The 15536-nt window shown below is 52.0% G+C and overlaps 1 protein-coding gene across 1 annotated transcript; it reads left to right on the top strand.

Moving 5' to 3' along the window:
• Window positions 1-3994: 3994 nt before the first annotated feature.
• On the top strand, window positions 3995-8752 carry GFRA4 (GDNF family receptor alpha 4). Its single transcript, XM_043602792.1, is given in 6 exon segments — window positions 3995-4317; window positions 6204-6562; window positions 6666-6838; window positions 6921-7069; window positions 7747-7838; window positions 7971-8752. Coding segments are annotated over 6 exon segments (897 nt in total). The 5' UTR covers window positions 3995-4274; the 3' UTR covers window positions 8052-8752.
• The last annotated feature ends 6784 nt before the right edge of the window (window positions 8753-15536 follow it).

The following is a 15536-nucleotide window of genomic DNA, read 5'->3' as shown; positions in this document are numbered from 1 at the left end:
TGGGCTCATATGTTTGCAGTCAACTTCTGGCTAGTTGGGCAATTCTGCCTCTGGGTTTGGCTACCTATTGCATAGACTGATGAGGACGAATAGACTATGTACCCATAGCTTGTTCACATGACAGCTAAGGAGGGTTCTAAAGAGCAGGACCAGGATTAGGGTAAGGCAAGTGATGCACTTGAGCACACACACAAAAGGCAATCAAGATAAATAAGATCTTTTTTTTTTTAATTTTTTTTTCAACGTTTATTTATTTTTGGGACAGAGAGAGACAGAGCATGAACAGGGGAGGGGCAGAGAGGGAGGGAGACACAGAATTGGAAGCAGGCTCCAGGCTCTGAGCCATCAGCCCAGAGCCCGACGTGGGGCTCGAACTCACGGACCGCGAGATCGTGACCTGGCTGAAGTCGGACGCTTAACCGACTGCGCCACCCAGGCACCCCAAGATAAATAAGATCTTAATGCAATCTTTTAAAGGATCAAAATTAAAACCAAAAAATCAATGATGAACAAAATATCAAAATTTTAACTGAACATCAGATCAGTAACAGCGTCATGCCAAGTCATGTTGGAACCTGAGGCAGAAGGAAAAATTCATAGTAGTGATCCTGTCTCATCCTAGCCCCAGCCCTGTCAGAAAATAAGTGGAAGCTTGTGAGGCCTCTGGGAGATTCTATGACGGCACATTTTACTTCCATAACATCCTATTGGCCCAAGCAAGTCACAGGGCCGGCCCAGGTTCCAGGGGTGGGGAGAGTAACTCTACCTCTTGCTGGCAGAGCAGCAGGATCCTGCTTCAGAGGGCATGAAGACTTGGGGAGTTTTTGCAACCAACCACTCCTTGCATTGGCAGCAGAGAAGAGGCAGCCCCAGAGGTTGAATGAGATGGTTTTCTAAAGCTGCCGTCTGTCTTAATTGTACCCATGGGATTCTGATTTATAAAGATGACCTGAGTAATGACATGGAGAGGTTAATGCCACTGAAAGAAGTTTTTATTACACACAATTCCCAAGAGAAGGGATCATGCTATGCCATGCAGGATCACATGGGGAAGCATGAGGTTTGGCCAGGAGGCCGAAGGAGGAGTGAGGGGAGAGCCTAGGAAGGGCAAAGCACGGCTCAGGATTGGCCAGGCATGGGGTACAGGGATGGTCTTTAATTGTCAGGTACCTGGCCCTGTGGTGATTTAGGGCAGGGCAAATACTGGCTTGGTAAGAGCTAGAAAAAAGGCGGCGCTTGTGGGTATAGACTCAGAATTGGTTGGTCTGCACATGAAAGACATATTCATAGCCAAATTTTCATTAACTCTAGGAATTAGCCAGCCCAGGAAGGGGCAGTCTCTCCCCCAAACACCAAGCTCCACCCCCCAACCAAGATGTCAAACCATCATAAAATGCAAAAAAATAAAGAACATCATTAATACATCTCTCCACACTCTTATCCATCAGGGAGGTGTCTGGACCCCATGGGACTCCCACTCATATTTCATGTCTTAAAATGCCTAAAACTGCATGATATGGAGAAAAACCTGCATGATAAAAATTGAATGATCAAAAGCTGGATTTACCATGAAAGTGGTACTTTGAGGGAAATTTATAGCCACAGTATCTTTTATACAAAGAGAGCTAAAAGTCAGTGGGATAAAGGTCCAAGTTAAGAAGTTGGCTCGGGACTAGATGATTTCACTGATGAATTCTACCAAACATTTAAAGGAGAATTAATGCCAATCACTTTCAAACTCTCCCAAAAAAATTCAAAGAGAAGGAAACACTCCCAAATTCATTTTAGGAAACCAGCATTGTCCTGATAACAAAGCCAGATAAGGACCATACAAGAAAACTACAAAGCAATATTCCTGATGAATACAGATGCAGAAATTCTCAACAAAATATTTAAAAAGTGAATTCAACAGCACATTAAAAGGATCATATACCATGATCACATGGGTTTTATCTCACGTGAGATGCAAGGATGGTTTAACATATGCAAATCAATAAGTATGATATACCACATTAATAGAAAGATTAAAAAACATATGATCATCTCAATAGATGCAGAATAAGCATTTGACAAAGTATGGCATCCTTTGGGGCACCTGGGTGGCTCAGTCGGTTGAGCGTCCAACTTCGGCTCAGGTCATGATCTCGCGGTGTGTGAGTTCAAGCCCCGCGTCGGGCTCTGTGCTGACAGCTCGGAGCCTGGAGCCTGCTTCCGATTCTGTGTCTCCCTCTCTCTCTGCCCCTCCCCTGCTCGTGTTCTGTCTCTCTCTGTCTCAAAAATAAATAGAAACATTAAAAAAAATTTTTTTAAATAAAAAAAAAGTATGGCATCCTTTCATTAAAACCCTCAGAAAATTGGGTATAGAAGGAGTAAACCTCAACATAACAAAGGCCAGATATAACAAACCCTAACATGACATCATATTCAATGGTGATTGGTTGATCAGGAACAAAATAAGGATACTTAACACCAACCACTCTCATTTTTTTTCCTTTTTTTAATTTTTTTTCAACGTTTTTTATTTATTTTTGGGACAGAGAGAGACAGAGCATGAACGGGGGAGGGCAGAGAGAGAGGGAGACACAGAATCGGAAACAGGCTCCAGGCTCCAAGCCATCAGCCCAGAGCCCGATGCGGGGCTCAAACTCACGGACCGCGAGATCGTGACCTGGCTGAAGTTGGACGTTTAACCGACTGCGCCACCCAGGCGCCCCACACCAACCACTCTCATTAAGCATAGTGCTGGAAATGCTAGTCGGAGCACTTAGAAAAAAAGGAATAAAAGGCCTCCAAATCAGACAGGGAGAAAATTATCCCCGTTTGCAGATAACATGATTTTTATTTATTTTTAAAAGTGTATTTATTTTGAGAGCAGGAGAGGGGCAGAGAGAGAGAGAGAGAGAGAGAGAATCCCAAGCCAACTCCATGCTGTCAGCACAGAGCCTAACTCAGGGCTCCATCCCACCACTGCGAGATCATGACCTGAGCCGAAATGAAGAGTCAGAGGCTTCATCAACTGAGCCACTCAGGCTCCCCAACATAATTTTATACATAGAAAATCCTAAAGATTCCACCCAAAAACTGTTAGGACTAATGAATGAATTCAGTATTACCACATTCAAAATCAACATACAAGGATCAGGTGTGTTTCTATTCACTGACAAATTATCCTTAAGAGAAATAAAACAGTCCCATTTTCAATTGCACCAAAAAAAAAAAAAAAAAAACTACGGAATATATTTAACCAAGGAGGTAAGAGGACTGCACAATGAAAACGACAAGACTTTCATGATGGAAGTTGAAGAAGACACAAATAAATGGAAAGATATTCTGTGTTCATCAATCAGAGGAATTATTAAAGTGTCCACCCAAAGCCATTTATAGATTAGTGCAATCCCTATCAAAATTCCAATGGTATTTCTCACAGAAATAGAAAAGATGATCTGAAAATTTGTACAGAACCACAAAAGACCCCAAATAGCCAAAGCAATCCTGATAAGGGTATAGATAAGGGGAACACTAACATTTTTGTTAGCAACTTTTCTTCAAGTCTAAAGTGAGTTAGGGGAGCCTGGGTGGCTCAGTAGTTAAGCATGGGATTTAGGCTCAGGTCATGATCTCACAGTCCGGTTTCTGAGTTCAAGCCCCTGCTATCAGAGGAGAGGTTGCTTCGGTTCCTCTGTCCCCTCTCTCCCTGCCCCTCCCTCACTTGGGCGCATGTCCGTGCTCTCTCCTTCTCTCAAAAATAAATAAACTTAAAAAAAAATAAAACTACGGGCTCCTGGGTGGCTCAGTTGGTTAGGCATCCGACTGGTTCAGGTCACAATCTTGCAGTTCCTGAGTTTGAGCCCCACACTGGGCTCTCTGCTGTCAGTGCAGAGCCTGCTTTGGATCCTCTGTCCCATCCCGCCCCCCCAAACCCCCACCCCACCCCCGTAGCTCTCTCTGTCTCTCAGAAATAAATAAACATTAAAAACAATAGTTTGGCATGAGAGAGACCAGGTCCCCTGAGCGTGTTGTGTGGGTGTTGCTGGGAGGTGGGGGGAGGGTCCACTTAGGCGCACATCCAGGTGCTCTATTCAGTGGCTCCCGGACCTACGCAAAGGCACAGCCTGGGGCGGGGAGTCATTCCCATCACAAAGGCTCCTCCCCACAGCAGTATTCCCACTGGCACAGACGGGTTCCCACCAAGCTGGGCTCAGGCAGGGCTGGGAAGGGGGCACCTGTTCCACCGGGACTCTGCTTCCAGCCGTCCTCTCTGTTCACCGCCCGCCATGGCCCTCTGCCTGGCACCCGCGATGCTGCTGCTGCTTTTGGGTAAGTGGCCACCTCCTCCCGCAGACCCCTGAACTCCTGGCCTCTCTGACCGATCTTCAGGGACAGAGTGAGGGGGCAAGAGGGCGATTCTGGAAAAAGAACCGCAGGAAGGGGCACAACAAGAGACCTGTGCAAGGGGTGTGCATGCGGACACCTGGTGGCCGCAGCGCAACACTTGCCTTTGGGCTCTGCAGAGCACAACCCGCGCCCAAGTCCCGTCTTTGTACTCCTGCCCCAGACACTTGCTTTTTCCTATTGGGTCCCCTCTCCCACCTCTCTTTCCTTTCCCCAACCCCTCCCTTCCATCTGCAGTCTTGGAGCTTCACACTCGTTCCTTGCCCTGCATCTTCAGGGTCTCTGTGCCACGCATCTGCTGTTCCACCTGCTTGGCTTCCCTTCCCCAGCTGGGGCATTATGGAGGGAGGGGTCACTTTACCAGGTGGAGGGAGGTGGGGAGAATGGAATCTGGCAAAGGTTTAAGGCAGATGAGATACTGGGGCTGATGTGCTTTTTGAGGCTAATGATGAGGCAAGGGTACTACTGACAGAGGGAGACCAAGACCTTAGGTGACACTAAGTGCTGTTGTGTGTGGATGAGGCCTGGGGATGTGAGGGGGCTTGGCTGGGAGAGGAGGGCAAAGTTTGCCTGCTGCTCCTGGCATCCTGGAGATGAGGGAAGGGGAGGGAAGGGGAGGGAAGGAAACAGGAAGGAAGGGCTCCCCCCCATCATGTCTACCCTCTCCACTTACTTACTAATTCTAAGCCCTCGGGATCTGTTCTTTCTACCTGTGGAGCAGACGTGCTGGAATCACAGCAAGAATCACCATGGCTCCCACCATCCAATCCATGGATCCTGAAAGAGGAGGCCAGTGCCAGATAGGGGCCCGGCTCCCAGACCTGAGGCCGGGGCCACCTCCCTCCCTCCACAAACCCAGCCAGATGGATGTGGGGCCAGGCTGGAAAATTTTTACCTAGACTGAAGTGGCTCCCAGGGGCTGAGAGCCCCGTGGGGCATGGGTAGCCTGTTCTTTTGGTGACCTGGGTCCTGGGAAAGGGCTGCCAAGTCCTGACTTCCGAGACCCTGGCTTGGTGGCCAGCAGAGTGCCACTTGTCATGGCCTTGAGGCTCAGGACAGCTCTGTGGTCTGACAAGAGGGACTTCTCTGGAATCCACACTCTGCCAGCCAGGCCTAAGTGGGCCTTCCAGGGACCAGAGCCCTTTCAGGGAATCCCTCTTTTGCCTGGCTGGTGGGGAGTGGAGGGACTGGGGGAAGCCAGAGCCCTCACGGGCCAGCAGGGGTTAGTTAGATGGGTGAGAAGGGAGCATCAGAAGGGAATTGGGGCGGGGAGACACCCGCGGTAAGGCACAGAAGGAGGCGCATGAGAAGGTCTGGAAGCAGGGAGCATCAGACACCTATAGACTCACTCGAAGGCTCTCCGTGGGGAAGGGAGGAGTAGAGGAAAGGGAGAAAGCTCAGGTGTCCCAGAGTGTCAGAGGAGCAGCCACTGCCTTCAACGCCATTTCCGATAAATGTCCTTTAGCCAAGTGTCCAGAAGTCTTGCTCTGTTTCTAGTGTCAGGTGGACACCCCTTTGAACGGGTGTGGCCATTCTGGGGAAGGAGTGGTACCTGGGCCTCAGCGCCTGGGGGAAGCCAGGCCTTGGTGCGTCCCATCCATCCCTGACGTGTTGCAGGACTCCCCAGAGCCCACCGCCGCCCATCCCCGCGGCAGAAGGCCAGTCAGTGCCAGGCGGTCACGCCTCCGAACCACACTCTGCCCCTTTGGGCTCCTAGCGCCCTGCATCTTCAGAACGCGTGGCCAGAGGGCGGAGGTGAAGTGTACTGATAAGGGCTCAGCGAGAACAGCAGCTGCCCGCTCCTCCACTAGGGTCGCCGAGTTCGGCCGGACGGAACCGATGCTTGGATGCGGCCGAGGCGTGCACGGCTGATGCGCGGTGCCAGCGGCTGCGCACCGAGTACGTGGCGCAGTGCCTGGGTCGGGCCGCGGCTGGGGGCTGCCCCCAGGCCCGCTGCCGCCGCGCCCTGCGCCGCTTCTTCGCCCGCGGGCCACCAGCTCTCACCCACGCGCTGCTCTTCTGCTCGTGCGTCAACGCCGCGTGCGCCGAGCGCAGGCGCCAGACCTTCGTGCCCGCCTGCGCCTTCTCGGGGCCCGGTCCGGCGCCGCCCTCCTGCCTCGCACCCTTAGACGCCTGCGAGCACAGCCGGGTCTGCAGGTGCGGGCACTAGGTGGAATAAGACGGCGGCCGGGCGGGTCTGGTTCCCGGGGTGCCGGCAGGGTGTGGGAGGGAGCCGGGCAGGCCTGCAGGTGTGAGAGGGGTGTGGGGAGCAGCCGGGCGGAGACTGGGCGGGGCAGGGCGGGGCCTCCCGCTCACGGCCCTCCCGCCGCGCCGCGCAGGCCCCGCCTCCTGGCCTTCCAGGCCTCCTGTGCTCCCGCCCCCAGCACCCTCGACGGCTGCCTGCAGGACCAAGCCCCCCGCTGCCTGCGCGCCTTCGCGGGCCTCGTAGGTACGCACTGCGGGGACCCGGGCGCGGGCGGGGCTCTCCCGGGGATGCCTGCGCCTGAGTGGGCCGATTACCCCGTCTTCGGGGTCCCCGCAGGCACCGCCATCACCCCCAACTACGTGGACAACGCGAGTGCGCGCGTGGCGCCCTGGTGCGACTGCGGAGCCAGCGGAAACCGGCGTGAGGAGTGCGAAGCCTTCCGGGGGCTCTTCACCAGGAACCGCTGCTTGGGTGAGGGGCCCTGGGCGGGGCGGCGCAGACTTGCCCCTTCCCAAGTTTAGAGGTGAGGAAACGGAGGCCGTTTGCAGCAGCCACGCAGCTGCACACCCCTATGCTGCTGACTCGCCCCTGAAGAAACCCTTACCCAGTTGTCTCGAAGACAAGGTCACAGACGAAGGTAGAATTTTAGTGATGACTAGGCTGGTGACCCTTCAGGCCGGAGGGAGGAGGCAGTCAAAACAAGTTTCAGAGCTCCTGTAATGGAACGAAGAGAAATTCCTGCTTCTGCCACTTCTGAGGTGGTTCCCCCCTACCCCGGGAATACCAACGCCTCCACTGATGATCTTGCCTTTTGGGTCTGAATAACTGGGTGGCCTGAGTGTGAAGTCCGATTCTGCCACTTACCAGCCTAGAGTTAGTTAGTTATCTCCCCTGTCCTCTTGTGCCCATCTGTAATATGGGGCTGATAATTGTCACCCTTGTGAGGATGACAGTTTGCAAGGCACTATTAGCACAGGTGTCTCTATTTTGTTATTCCTTGGCATGCACCTTCCATTCCAGAAGCCAGTCCCTGCAGACATCCTATCCACCCATCCCACTGCAGGATGCCAGAGGCTCTGTCCCAGAGGAACTGAGCCTTGTGCTAGGGTTTCCCAACCAAGCCCACCTTGGGTCCCTTCCTTCCATAGATGGTGCCATACAAGCCTTTGATGGTGGGTGGCCAGTAATCCTGCAGGACCAGCTAGATGTCCACCAGGACCCCGAGAATAGCCTCCTGCAAGTAGGTGTAAGGGAGGGGATGGTGAGCTGGTGGGCCTAAATGGAGACATGAATGGCCTGGGATGGGGGTGGTGGAGGCAGAGAGCAGAACCCAGCTTCTGCCTCAAGTCCACATTGTCCTCACACCCCAAAGGTGTCCTCCACAGATGGGCTCCTGGTTGGGAGCTCCCTGCTCCCCATGCTCCCTGTCTTGGCTCTCCAGCCCCTGCTCTGACTAGGACAGCAGACCTCGGACAACATCACTGTCCCATCCTGCCTGGGGTACAGGGCCACATCTGCACCCTACTGCCCCACTGAAGTTGGACTGGTGTGCCTCCCAAGCTAGCCCCAGTGCTCTCAGCCCACTGCCCTTTTTAGGTCTGCACACCCTGTGTGCCTGTCCCCTAGAGTGAGGGATGTGGGTTGAGGGTCTGATGCAAAGCCCCTGGTTTCCCTTTTTGTGGGTTTCTTGGTTATAGGTCCCTTTCTCCACTGACCTTGGAACAGTTGGGTTCTCCCACAAGATAGGGATGGGGGGGGGGTCACCTGTGTTGCTGAGGCCTCACTGGGACTCCAGATCACCTAGAGGTCAGAAACCATCCAGATTCCCAGAATTCTAAGAGATTTCATTAGCTTCTTCAAACATAACGTGCCCTAAGGAGTACATCTTAACAAACGTTTAGGCAAAACTTTTAACACTGCAGCCTTGCATGGCACTGTCCTAGTGAGGCACCCCGCCCCCCATCATGATAGCCACCTATGCCGCATGACTTATGTTGGCAAAGTTCTTCCCATCCATGATATGCTGCTTGGTGGGCACCACCTGGAGTGAGAATTCAGTCCCCTGCATTGCACTGGTTGTATAGCCATCTTCCCCATGGCTTAACCTAGCACTATGAATGACATCCAAAACTCAATAAACCACATGCACTGAGACTGGCCTTACTTTCATGGGATCTGTCTTGGGAGCCTGGAGACCAAGGTCAGCCACAGGGTATGCCTCTGCTGGTCTGTGACTTCAGATGTCCTCAGAAACAATCTGGACTACATTTGCTCACCTATGGATGCCAAACTGAATCAACTATTAGATCCTAGTGGCAGAAATTTCTGTTGACTTGTCTTCTCTGCTCGTACTCAGATACTGAAAACTACATTTCCCAGCTAGGAGGTGGTCATGTGGCACAGTCCTGGCCATAAATGGAGCCACAGGTGAGGAGGCTTCCAGGGGAGCTCTTGAAACGGAACTGATTTGTTGACTGGTCCCTTCAGCCTTTAGCATCCTCTCCCTTCTTCTTCCCCAGAACTTGATGACAGTGCCTGGGGACATTGGTGCCATTTTGAAAATGAAGCCACATGACATTGTGGAGTCACTGTACCAGCCCCCATCTGCCTCCCTCTAGACTTCACTGTATGAGAAAAATACCTTTAGTTTGTTTAAGCCAATTTCTCCACAGACATCTGTTATTTGCAGCCAAACGTAGTGTCTGATTGTTACTACCATCTCTGGGGGTGCCATGGAGTCCCAGGATCACTTAGGGGACCCCCTCCTCATTGTGCACAGAGCCCAGACCTGACAGACAACTTCAGAGTGGTGCTAATTGCTTTTTTGTTTCCACATAGTCTGCCTGCTTCTGTCCATATGAAGAGTTGAATTCTTTGCTGGAGCCTAGGGAAATTTATCATAGAAGTTTTCACAAGTACCCATGTGTGGACCCAGCATATGTCAAGCGATTGTGTTGATTTGCAGTTCTGCAAAGATGTTTGGGGAGGAGAAGGCAGAACAATGGGGGACAAATACTAAACCTTCTGCCCACTTCCTTCTTCCTCAAGAGCTTGGAGACTCCTGATGAGTTAAGGGTTACAGAGTCTCTGGCCTGCTCCTTCTCAAACCCTGAGGCTTGTCAGGGGCCGTGAAACAGATTGAAGTGCATGTTGTTGGTGCCTTGCTCAGAGCCCTCTCTGGCCAAGCTGCTGGGGAATGTTGGATGTTAACACAGCTCACAGTTGTTCCCTTCTCTAGAAGAAATGCCTGTAGGGTTATATTCTGTTCTGTAAGGTGGACGGCAGCCTTGGGGTGGGGGGACAATTCTGTGCAACATTCATGCCCCAGAACTCCCTGTGGGGGATCAGGCTGAAGCTAGATCCTAGCTGAGACCACATCCTAACTTAGTGCTTTCCCCTGCCTGCTCCTGCCTCCCTTAGAGGTTCCCCTGAAGGTACTCACTCTGATAAATCATGGCCTGAGAATTCCCATCTTAGGCTCAACTTCTGGAGAACATCACCTAAGACACAAGGGTTAAGCACGGATCACAACAAAGCCCAGGCTTTGGGCTGTCCTGACCAGAAAAAGAGCCACTGGTTCTGAGACCGTATGTTTAGCAATCACAACAAACCCACAGACACCACACATGGCAGCTATCAACCAGCCTTCCAGCTTCAGCCAGTAATCTTATTGGAACCAAACACAAATCAAACCTGCTTGGGTATATACCTGAGCAATCTGGGCATCAGGCACAGCTTTCTCCAGGGTTTCAAGTGATGGTGCACTTGGTCTGTGCATAGCTTCCCTTTGTAGTCAGGCAGGCTCTCACTGCAGGGTCGGTAAGAATGCCATCAGCAGCTGCAGATCTAGTCTCTCCTTTTAGGAATCTCAGCAGAGAAAGGTACCTCTTTTACCCATCATTCATGGACTGAGCCAGGCAGGACCTTGGTGGGCCCAGTGTGGGTTATAAGCCCCTTCCAGTGGCTGGGGAGTGACATCAGCCCACAAAGATCACATGAAATGGGAAGCACAGTTCTCTAAGGGGGGGTGGGGGCGGGGAAGGAGGAGTGTTGGGCAGAGTGAAGCTCAGAGTCCACCCGGTTTATGAAGAAGGAATGTTCTCGACCATCTTCACCTGCATGGGAACGCGCACCTGTATGTGGGCTGGGGAGAGACAGGGTGTTTGTGTGTGCTCGGAGCTGAGGCAGAGCAGTCTATTCACCAAGACTGCATATGGTGATCCAAATGGAGGATTAAATATCTGCTAAATGACTGGCTGTGAGTGTGTGTTAAACTGTGTCACTTCATTTTTGTTAAGTTTTTAAAAATGTAAGTAATCTTGGGGCGCCTGGGTGGCTCAGTTGGTAAGCGTCCGACTTCGACTCCGGTCATGAACTCCTGGTTCATGAGTTTGAAGCCCCACATCGGGCTGTGTGCTGACAGCGCAGAGCCTGGAGCCTGCTTTGGATTCTGTGTGTCTCTCTCTCTGCCCCTCCCCTGCTCATACTCTGTCTCTCTCTCTCTCAAAAATAAACAAAACATTTAAAAAAATCCTTTAAAGATAAAAGTAATCTCTACACTGCATCTGGGGCTCGAACTCACAACCCCGAGATTGAGAGTCACATGCTCGCCTGACTAGGCCAACCAGGTGCCCCTATCACTTCATTTTTTTTACTCAGACAATTAGAGTAAAATACAGGCACACACACCTTTTGGAAGACTGGGAAGAGAAAAAAGAGCAGAACCTCATTGCAAACAGTGGCACTGTTCCACGGAGGCTGGCGGTCTTCCTTCGGTACTTCTCCCCAACTCAGGCACAGCCTTTAAGCAAATGGAGCCGCTTTAACATCAGACAATGTGCTTTGGAAAAGAGGCTTCCTAACTGGGTGCAGTGGGAAAATGGTAGGTCATGGGGTTCCTGCTGCCTGGCTGTCTGTTCTTCCTCAGAGTGAAGATTCCCTTGTGGGAAGCTTGAGGCCATTTGGCGCATGGACCCAGGCAGCTCTGAAGAGAGAAGCCAAGAGGAGGGGACCAGGCGCTGTGGCTTACAAAGGTCACCATCTTGCCACCTCTGGGCCAGTAGACTTTCCAAGGGTTTTGTTGCTGTAAGGGGCTGAATGGTGGCTCCAAAGATACGTCTGCATCCTAAGCCCTGGAACCTGTGAACGTTACCTTAGATGCAGGCTAAAGAGTGAAAGTTACCTAATATAGCAAAAGATGTGATTAAGAATCTGGACAGAAGGTGCTTATCTGGGATTATCAGAGTGGGTCGTAAATGCATCCTTACAAGAGAGGCGGGGGAGACTGGATACACATGGAAGAGAGGACAATGTAAAGACAGATATGGGAGTGATGTGGCCACAAGCCAAGGAGTGTTGGTGTCCACCAGAATGGGTTCTCCCATGGAACTTCTGGAAGGAGCAGAGCCCCACCAACTCTGTGATTTCAGACTTTTGGCCTACAGAATTGAGAATAAATTTCCATTTGAAGCCACCCAAGTTGGGGAATTTGTTACAGTGGTCCCAGGAAACCAAGAGTTGTCGGAGTTCGGTTTTTGTCACTTCTACCTGAAAAAGTCTGGCCAAATGCCTCAAGGCTGAGTCCAGCTGTGCCCCCCCCCCATGACCAGGAACAGGTCCTGCCTTGTTGGTCCATATCTGAGTGTTGGCCTCTGTGTCCTTCCAGGTAGCCTGCTTGCTGTCACTCTTTCATGTGCACTTGGGGACACTACGGTCCTGGCCCTGGCCTTATCCCTGTGACTGGGCCTCTGCTAGCCGTTGTCAACGCTGAGCTTCTAGCTGGCAGGTGGCTGGGGGTGCGGGGTGAGGTCAGGCAGAAAGGCAGGTGCTAGGAGCATCCGTGGATTTATTGGTGGAAACTTCACGGCTCATGAATGCGCAGTCTGGCTTGGAGCCTGTTGTCTAGGTGCAGGGTTGATGTGGAAACTGCATGCTGCTCACCTCCACCCTCCCTGCGCATCCCCCACTCCAGCTGAGTCAGGCAGGGCCAAACTCACAGCAGCTGCTCGTTTTTACAGGAAGTGGGGACACAGGTGAGGTTTCAAGAGAAGCAGGACAGGGGCCATGTGAGGCTCCAGGAGACATCCCCCCAACTGGACAGCAACTTGCCAGGGAGCCTGGCATGCCCGTGAAAGGAGACAGAGCACTACGCTCCACACAACCGACAGGTCACCTGGTCTGGTCCTTTTCCCGTGTTGGCGACACAGGATGGGAGGGGATTCTTGTCAGGCATCACACACCTAGTAACAGAGGGCTGCAGGGTGTGTCTGTTCACATGCAGCCTACACATGTGTAGGTGGCGCTGGGGACTCAGATACCAAGAGTGATGCTGCCACTGCTGACAGAACTTTCCAGAATGATGGCCAGTTCTGGGTAAAGTTTTGAAGAAAACAAGGTTTGGTCTTCCCTTGATTTTACCCAATAGTTTGATTTCCGGAAAACGAGACTGTATCAAACCAGCTCTCGAATCCTTGTGGTTGCAACAGGGTTGACGTCTACACTAAAATAATTAGGAACAGATTTCCTCATCTCCACAAATATCGAGCAAGACATTTAAACACCGAGTGGGAGGTGGGTCAGTTCTTGGCCTGGGTGGGGCCATCCCATGTGTCACAGGATGACCACCTTCAGGCTCACCCACGAAATCACAGCAGCGCCTCCCCCTGCAATGCAATAGCCAGAATCACCCCCACCTGTTTCCCAAATGTCTTGTGCCAGTTGAGAACCGTGCCCCACAGGTCCCGGCCAGGCCCAGCTCCTGCCACGGCTAGGGTAGCCCACTTTGTTTTAACTGCTCTGGCAGCCTCAGAACAGCACAGACCCAGCAGGCCTGCTCTCCCTCTAGGCCTCTGCACCCACTGCCCCCCTCTCTTTCTGAATGCTCTTGTCCCAAACATCCAGGTGCCAGCTCCCTCCTTCATTCAGCTCTCTGCTCAGCTGTTAACCTGTCAGAATGACCTTCCCTTGCCTCTTTTATGTAAAGGAGCACCTGGCCCCCTGTACTTTCTGCCCCCTACCCCATTTGTACTTTCACAGAACTCACCGTCTGACATTGTATTCATTATCTGTCTCCCCAGCTGCACGGTAAACTCAAGGACAGGGATTTTGGTTTGTTTTGTTCACTGGAATCCCTGGTCCCGACACAATGTCTGGCGAGCAGACACTGGCAGGACAGGGAAAGACACCCTCACGCAGGAAGGAGGATGGCAGACATGCAGTGATTCTGAAATCCTCTGGGGGCCCTGCCTTGTGGTAGAAGTTCCTGACAAGAGCTCCCATCTGTTCCTGGGGCCACATTCGGGTGGCATTGGGTGTGTGCCCTCAGACGCAGCTTCTACAATGATCTGCTTGCAGGTAGTTCTGATTGAAGGCTTCCTCAACAGTCACAGTGCTGCTTGGTTGTTTTCATTTGTAAGGGTCAGGCTAACGGTTTCTTAGACAACATAATTATCCCTCAAAAACCTATATTTTTATTTCCCAGGCAGGTCCAGGGTCAGTGATGACATTTCCAGGTTCTTTCCTGGATGTAGTTTTCAAGTTGGCTTTATATCTTTGCTTCCTTATCCACATGCCTCGCCCTCAAAATGTTGCCCTTGAGGTTCTGAGGGTCAAGCGGGAAGACCACAGCCTCCACCTGATTCCCACCCATGGAGGCCAAGGTTTACTGGTCTCTTGATCATGAGCACCTCTTACTGTTTGGAGACCAGAAGCAAGATGAGTTGGCTTTTCTAACATTGCAAGACCCTGGATTTCAGGATTCTCCACCCTTTTCCCTTCGGCCTACAAACCGGCTAATTCTAGAAGTCAACTCTTTCTTGTGATGCCTTGCCAGAAGCAGCCAATATTAATCAACACATACCATATTCTGGTTTTCTTGACCTTCTTCCCTCTGAGCTAAAAACTCAGTAGCCACGCAGACTGCTTTCCAAGCTGTCGAACTTAACAGCCTTACCAGATGTTTTCCCACTACCTGCCAGGGATCCCGGCTGTTCTGCTGCTGCCATCTGTTCTCTCCTTGCCTGCCACCTGGCCACTACGTAAGCCAAAGCTATGCATTTTAAAGTGGCTTGCCTCTATTTGGTGACTCAGGGACCCACGTGCCTTCCAACATCTTTAGCACCTGACCTCTAGGGAGTCCGACGTGGGAACACTGAATGGACCAAGTTTAGAACTGGTGTCCATCACTTACTCCAACATTTCTCTGGCCACAGCTCAGTGTATGGTCCCCCACCTAACCTGTGGGTCCAATAGCTGTGTGGTGAACACACAGCATGGCCTCTGCCATAACACCACACGCTCACAGGATTCCATCCTGTCTTAAGCAGCTGGTGGCACCCACAGCCCTACCCCTACGATAGTTTCAAGGTCTTCTCCAACCTGGCATTGGCCACAAGCCCAACCATTTACCTCCCCAGCCCAGCCCCAAGTTCTGGTGGGCTGGCCGGGCCTGGTGCCTCACCCACCCTCTCCTATGTGAACCATGTTGAACCACGTTCTGATGTTCTCAACTCCCATTATGCTGATCTCATCCTTCTAGGGCTCCTGCACTCCACACCAGGGCGCCGAAGTGCACTGTTCTGACCCTGCCCCAAGCACAGGAGCCGCACTCACAGACAACGCTTTGTGGATGGAAAGAACATCAAAAATTCAAACCGAGGACAACAATGTGGCTATGGAGTCCTCAACCTGTCGGCATACCTGAGATTCAGCAGTTTGGAAAACCTAAACATTCAGGAACCCGCGAGAGAATGAGAAGGTGAGAGACCAAAGACAGGTGGGTGGTTCTGGCCTCCGCGTGGGCTGTGCCCGACCCAAGACCCGCCCCATGCCAGGGCAGAGCTGCTCCCCCCACCATTCTCTCTCCCCAGCACTGCAGTTTCAAGGGCAACACAGGCTACAGTGGGGATGTTGGGAGTCTGCTCACAAGCTGTGTGGGGTT

This window comes from Prionailurus bengalensis, chromosome A3 (genome assembly GCF_016509475.1).
Source record: "Prionailurus bengalensis isolate Pbe53 chromosome A3, Fcat_Pben_1.1_paternal_pri, whole genome shotgun sequence".
In the NCBI taxonomy this organism is placed as follows: domain Eukaryota; kingdom Metazoa; phylum Chordata; class Mammalia; order Carnivora; family Felidae; genus Prionailurus; species Prionailurus bengalensis.
The sequence above is the reverse complement of the archived record's forward strand: the minus strand, read 5'-3'. Positions and strand labels throughout refer to the sequence as shown.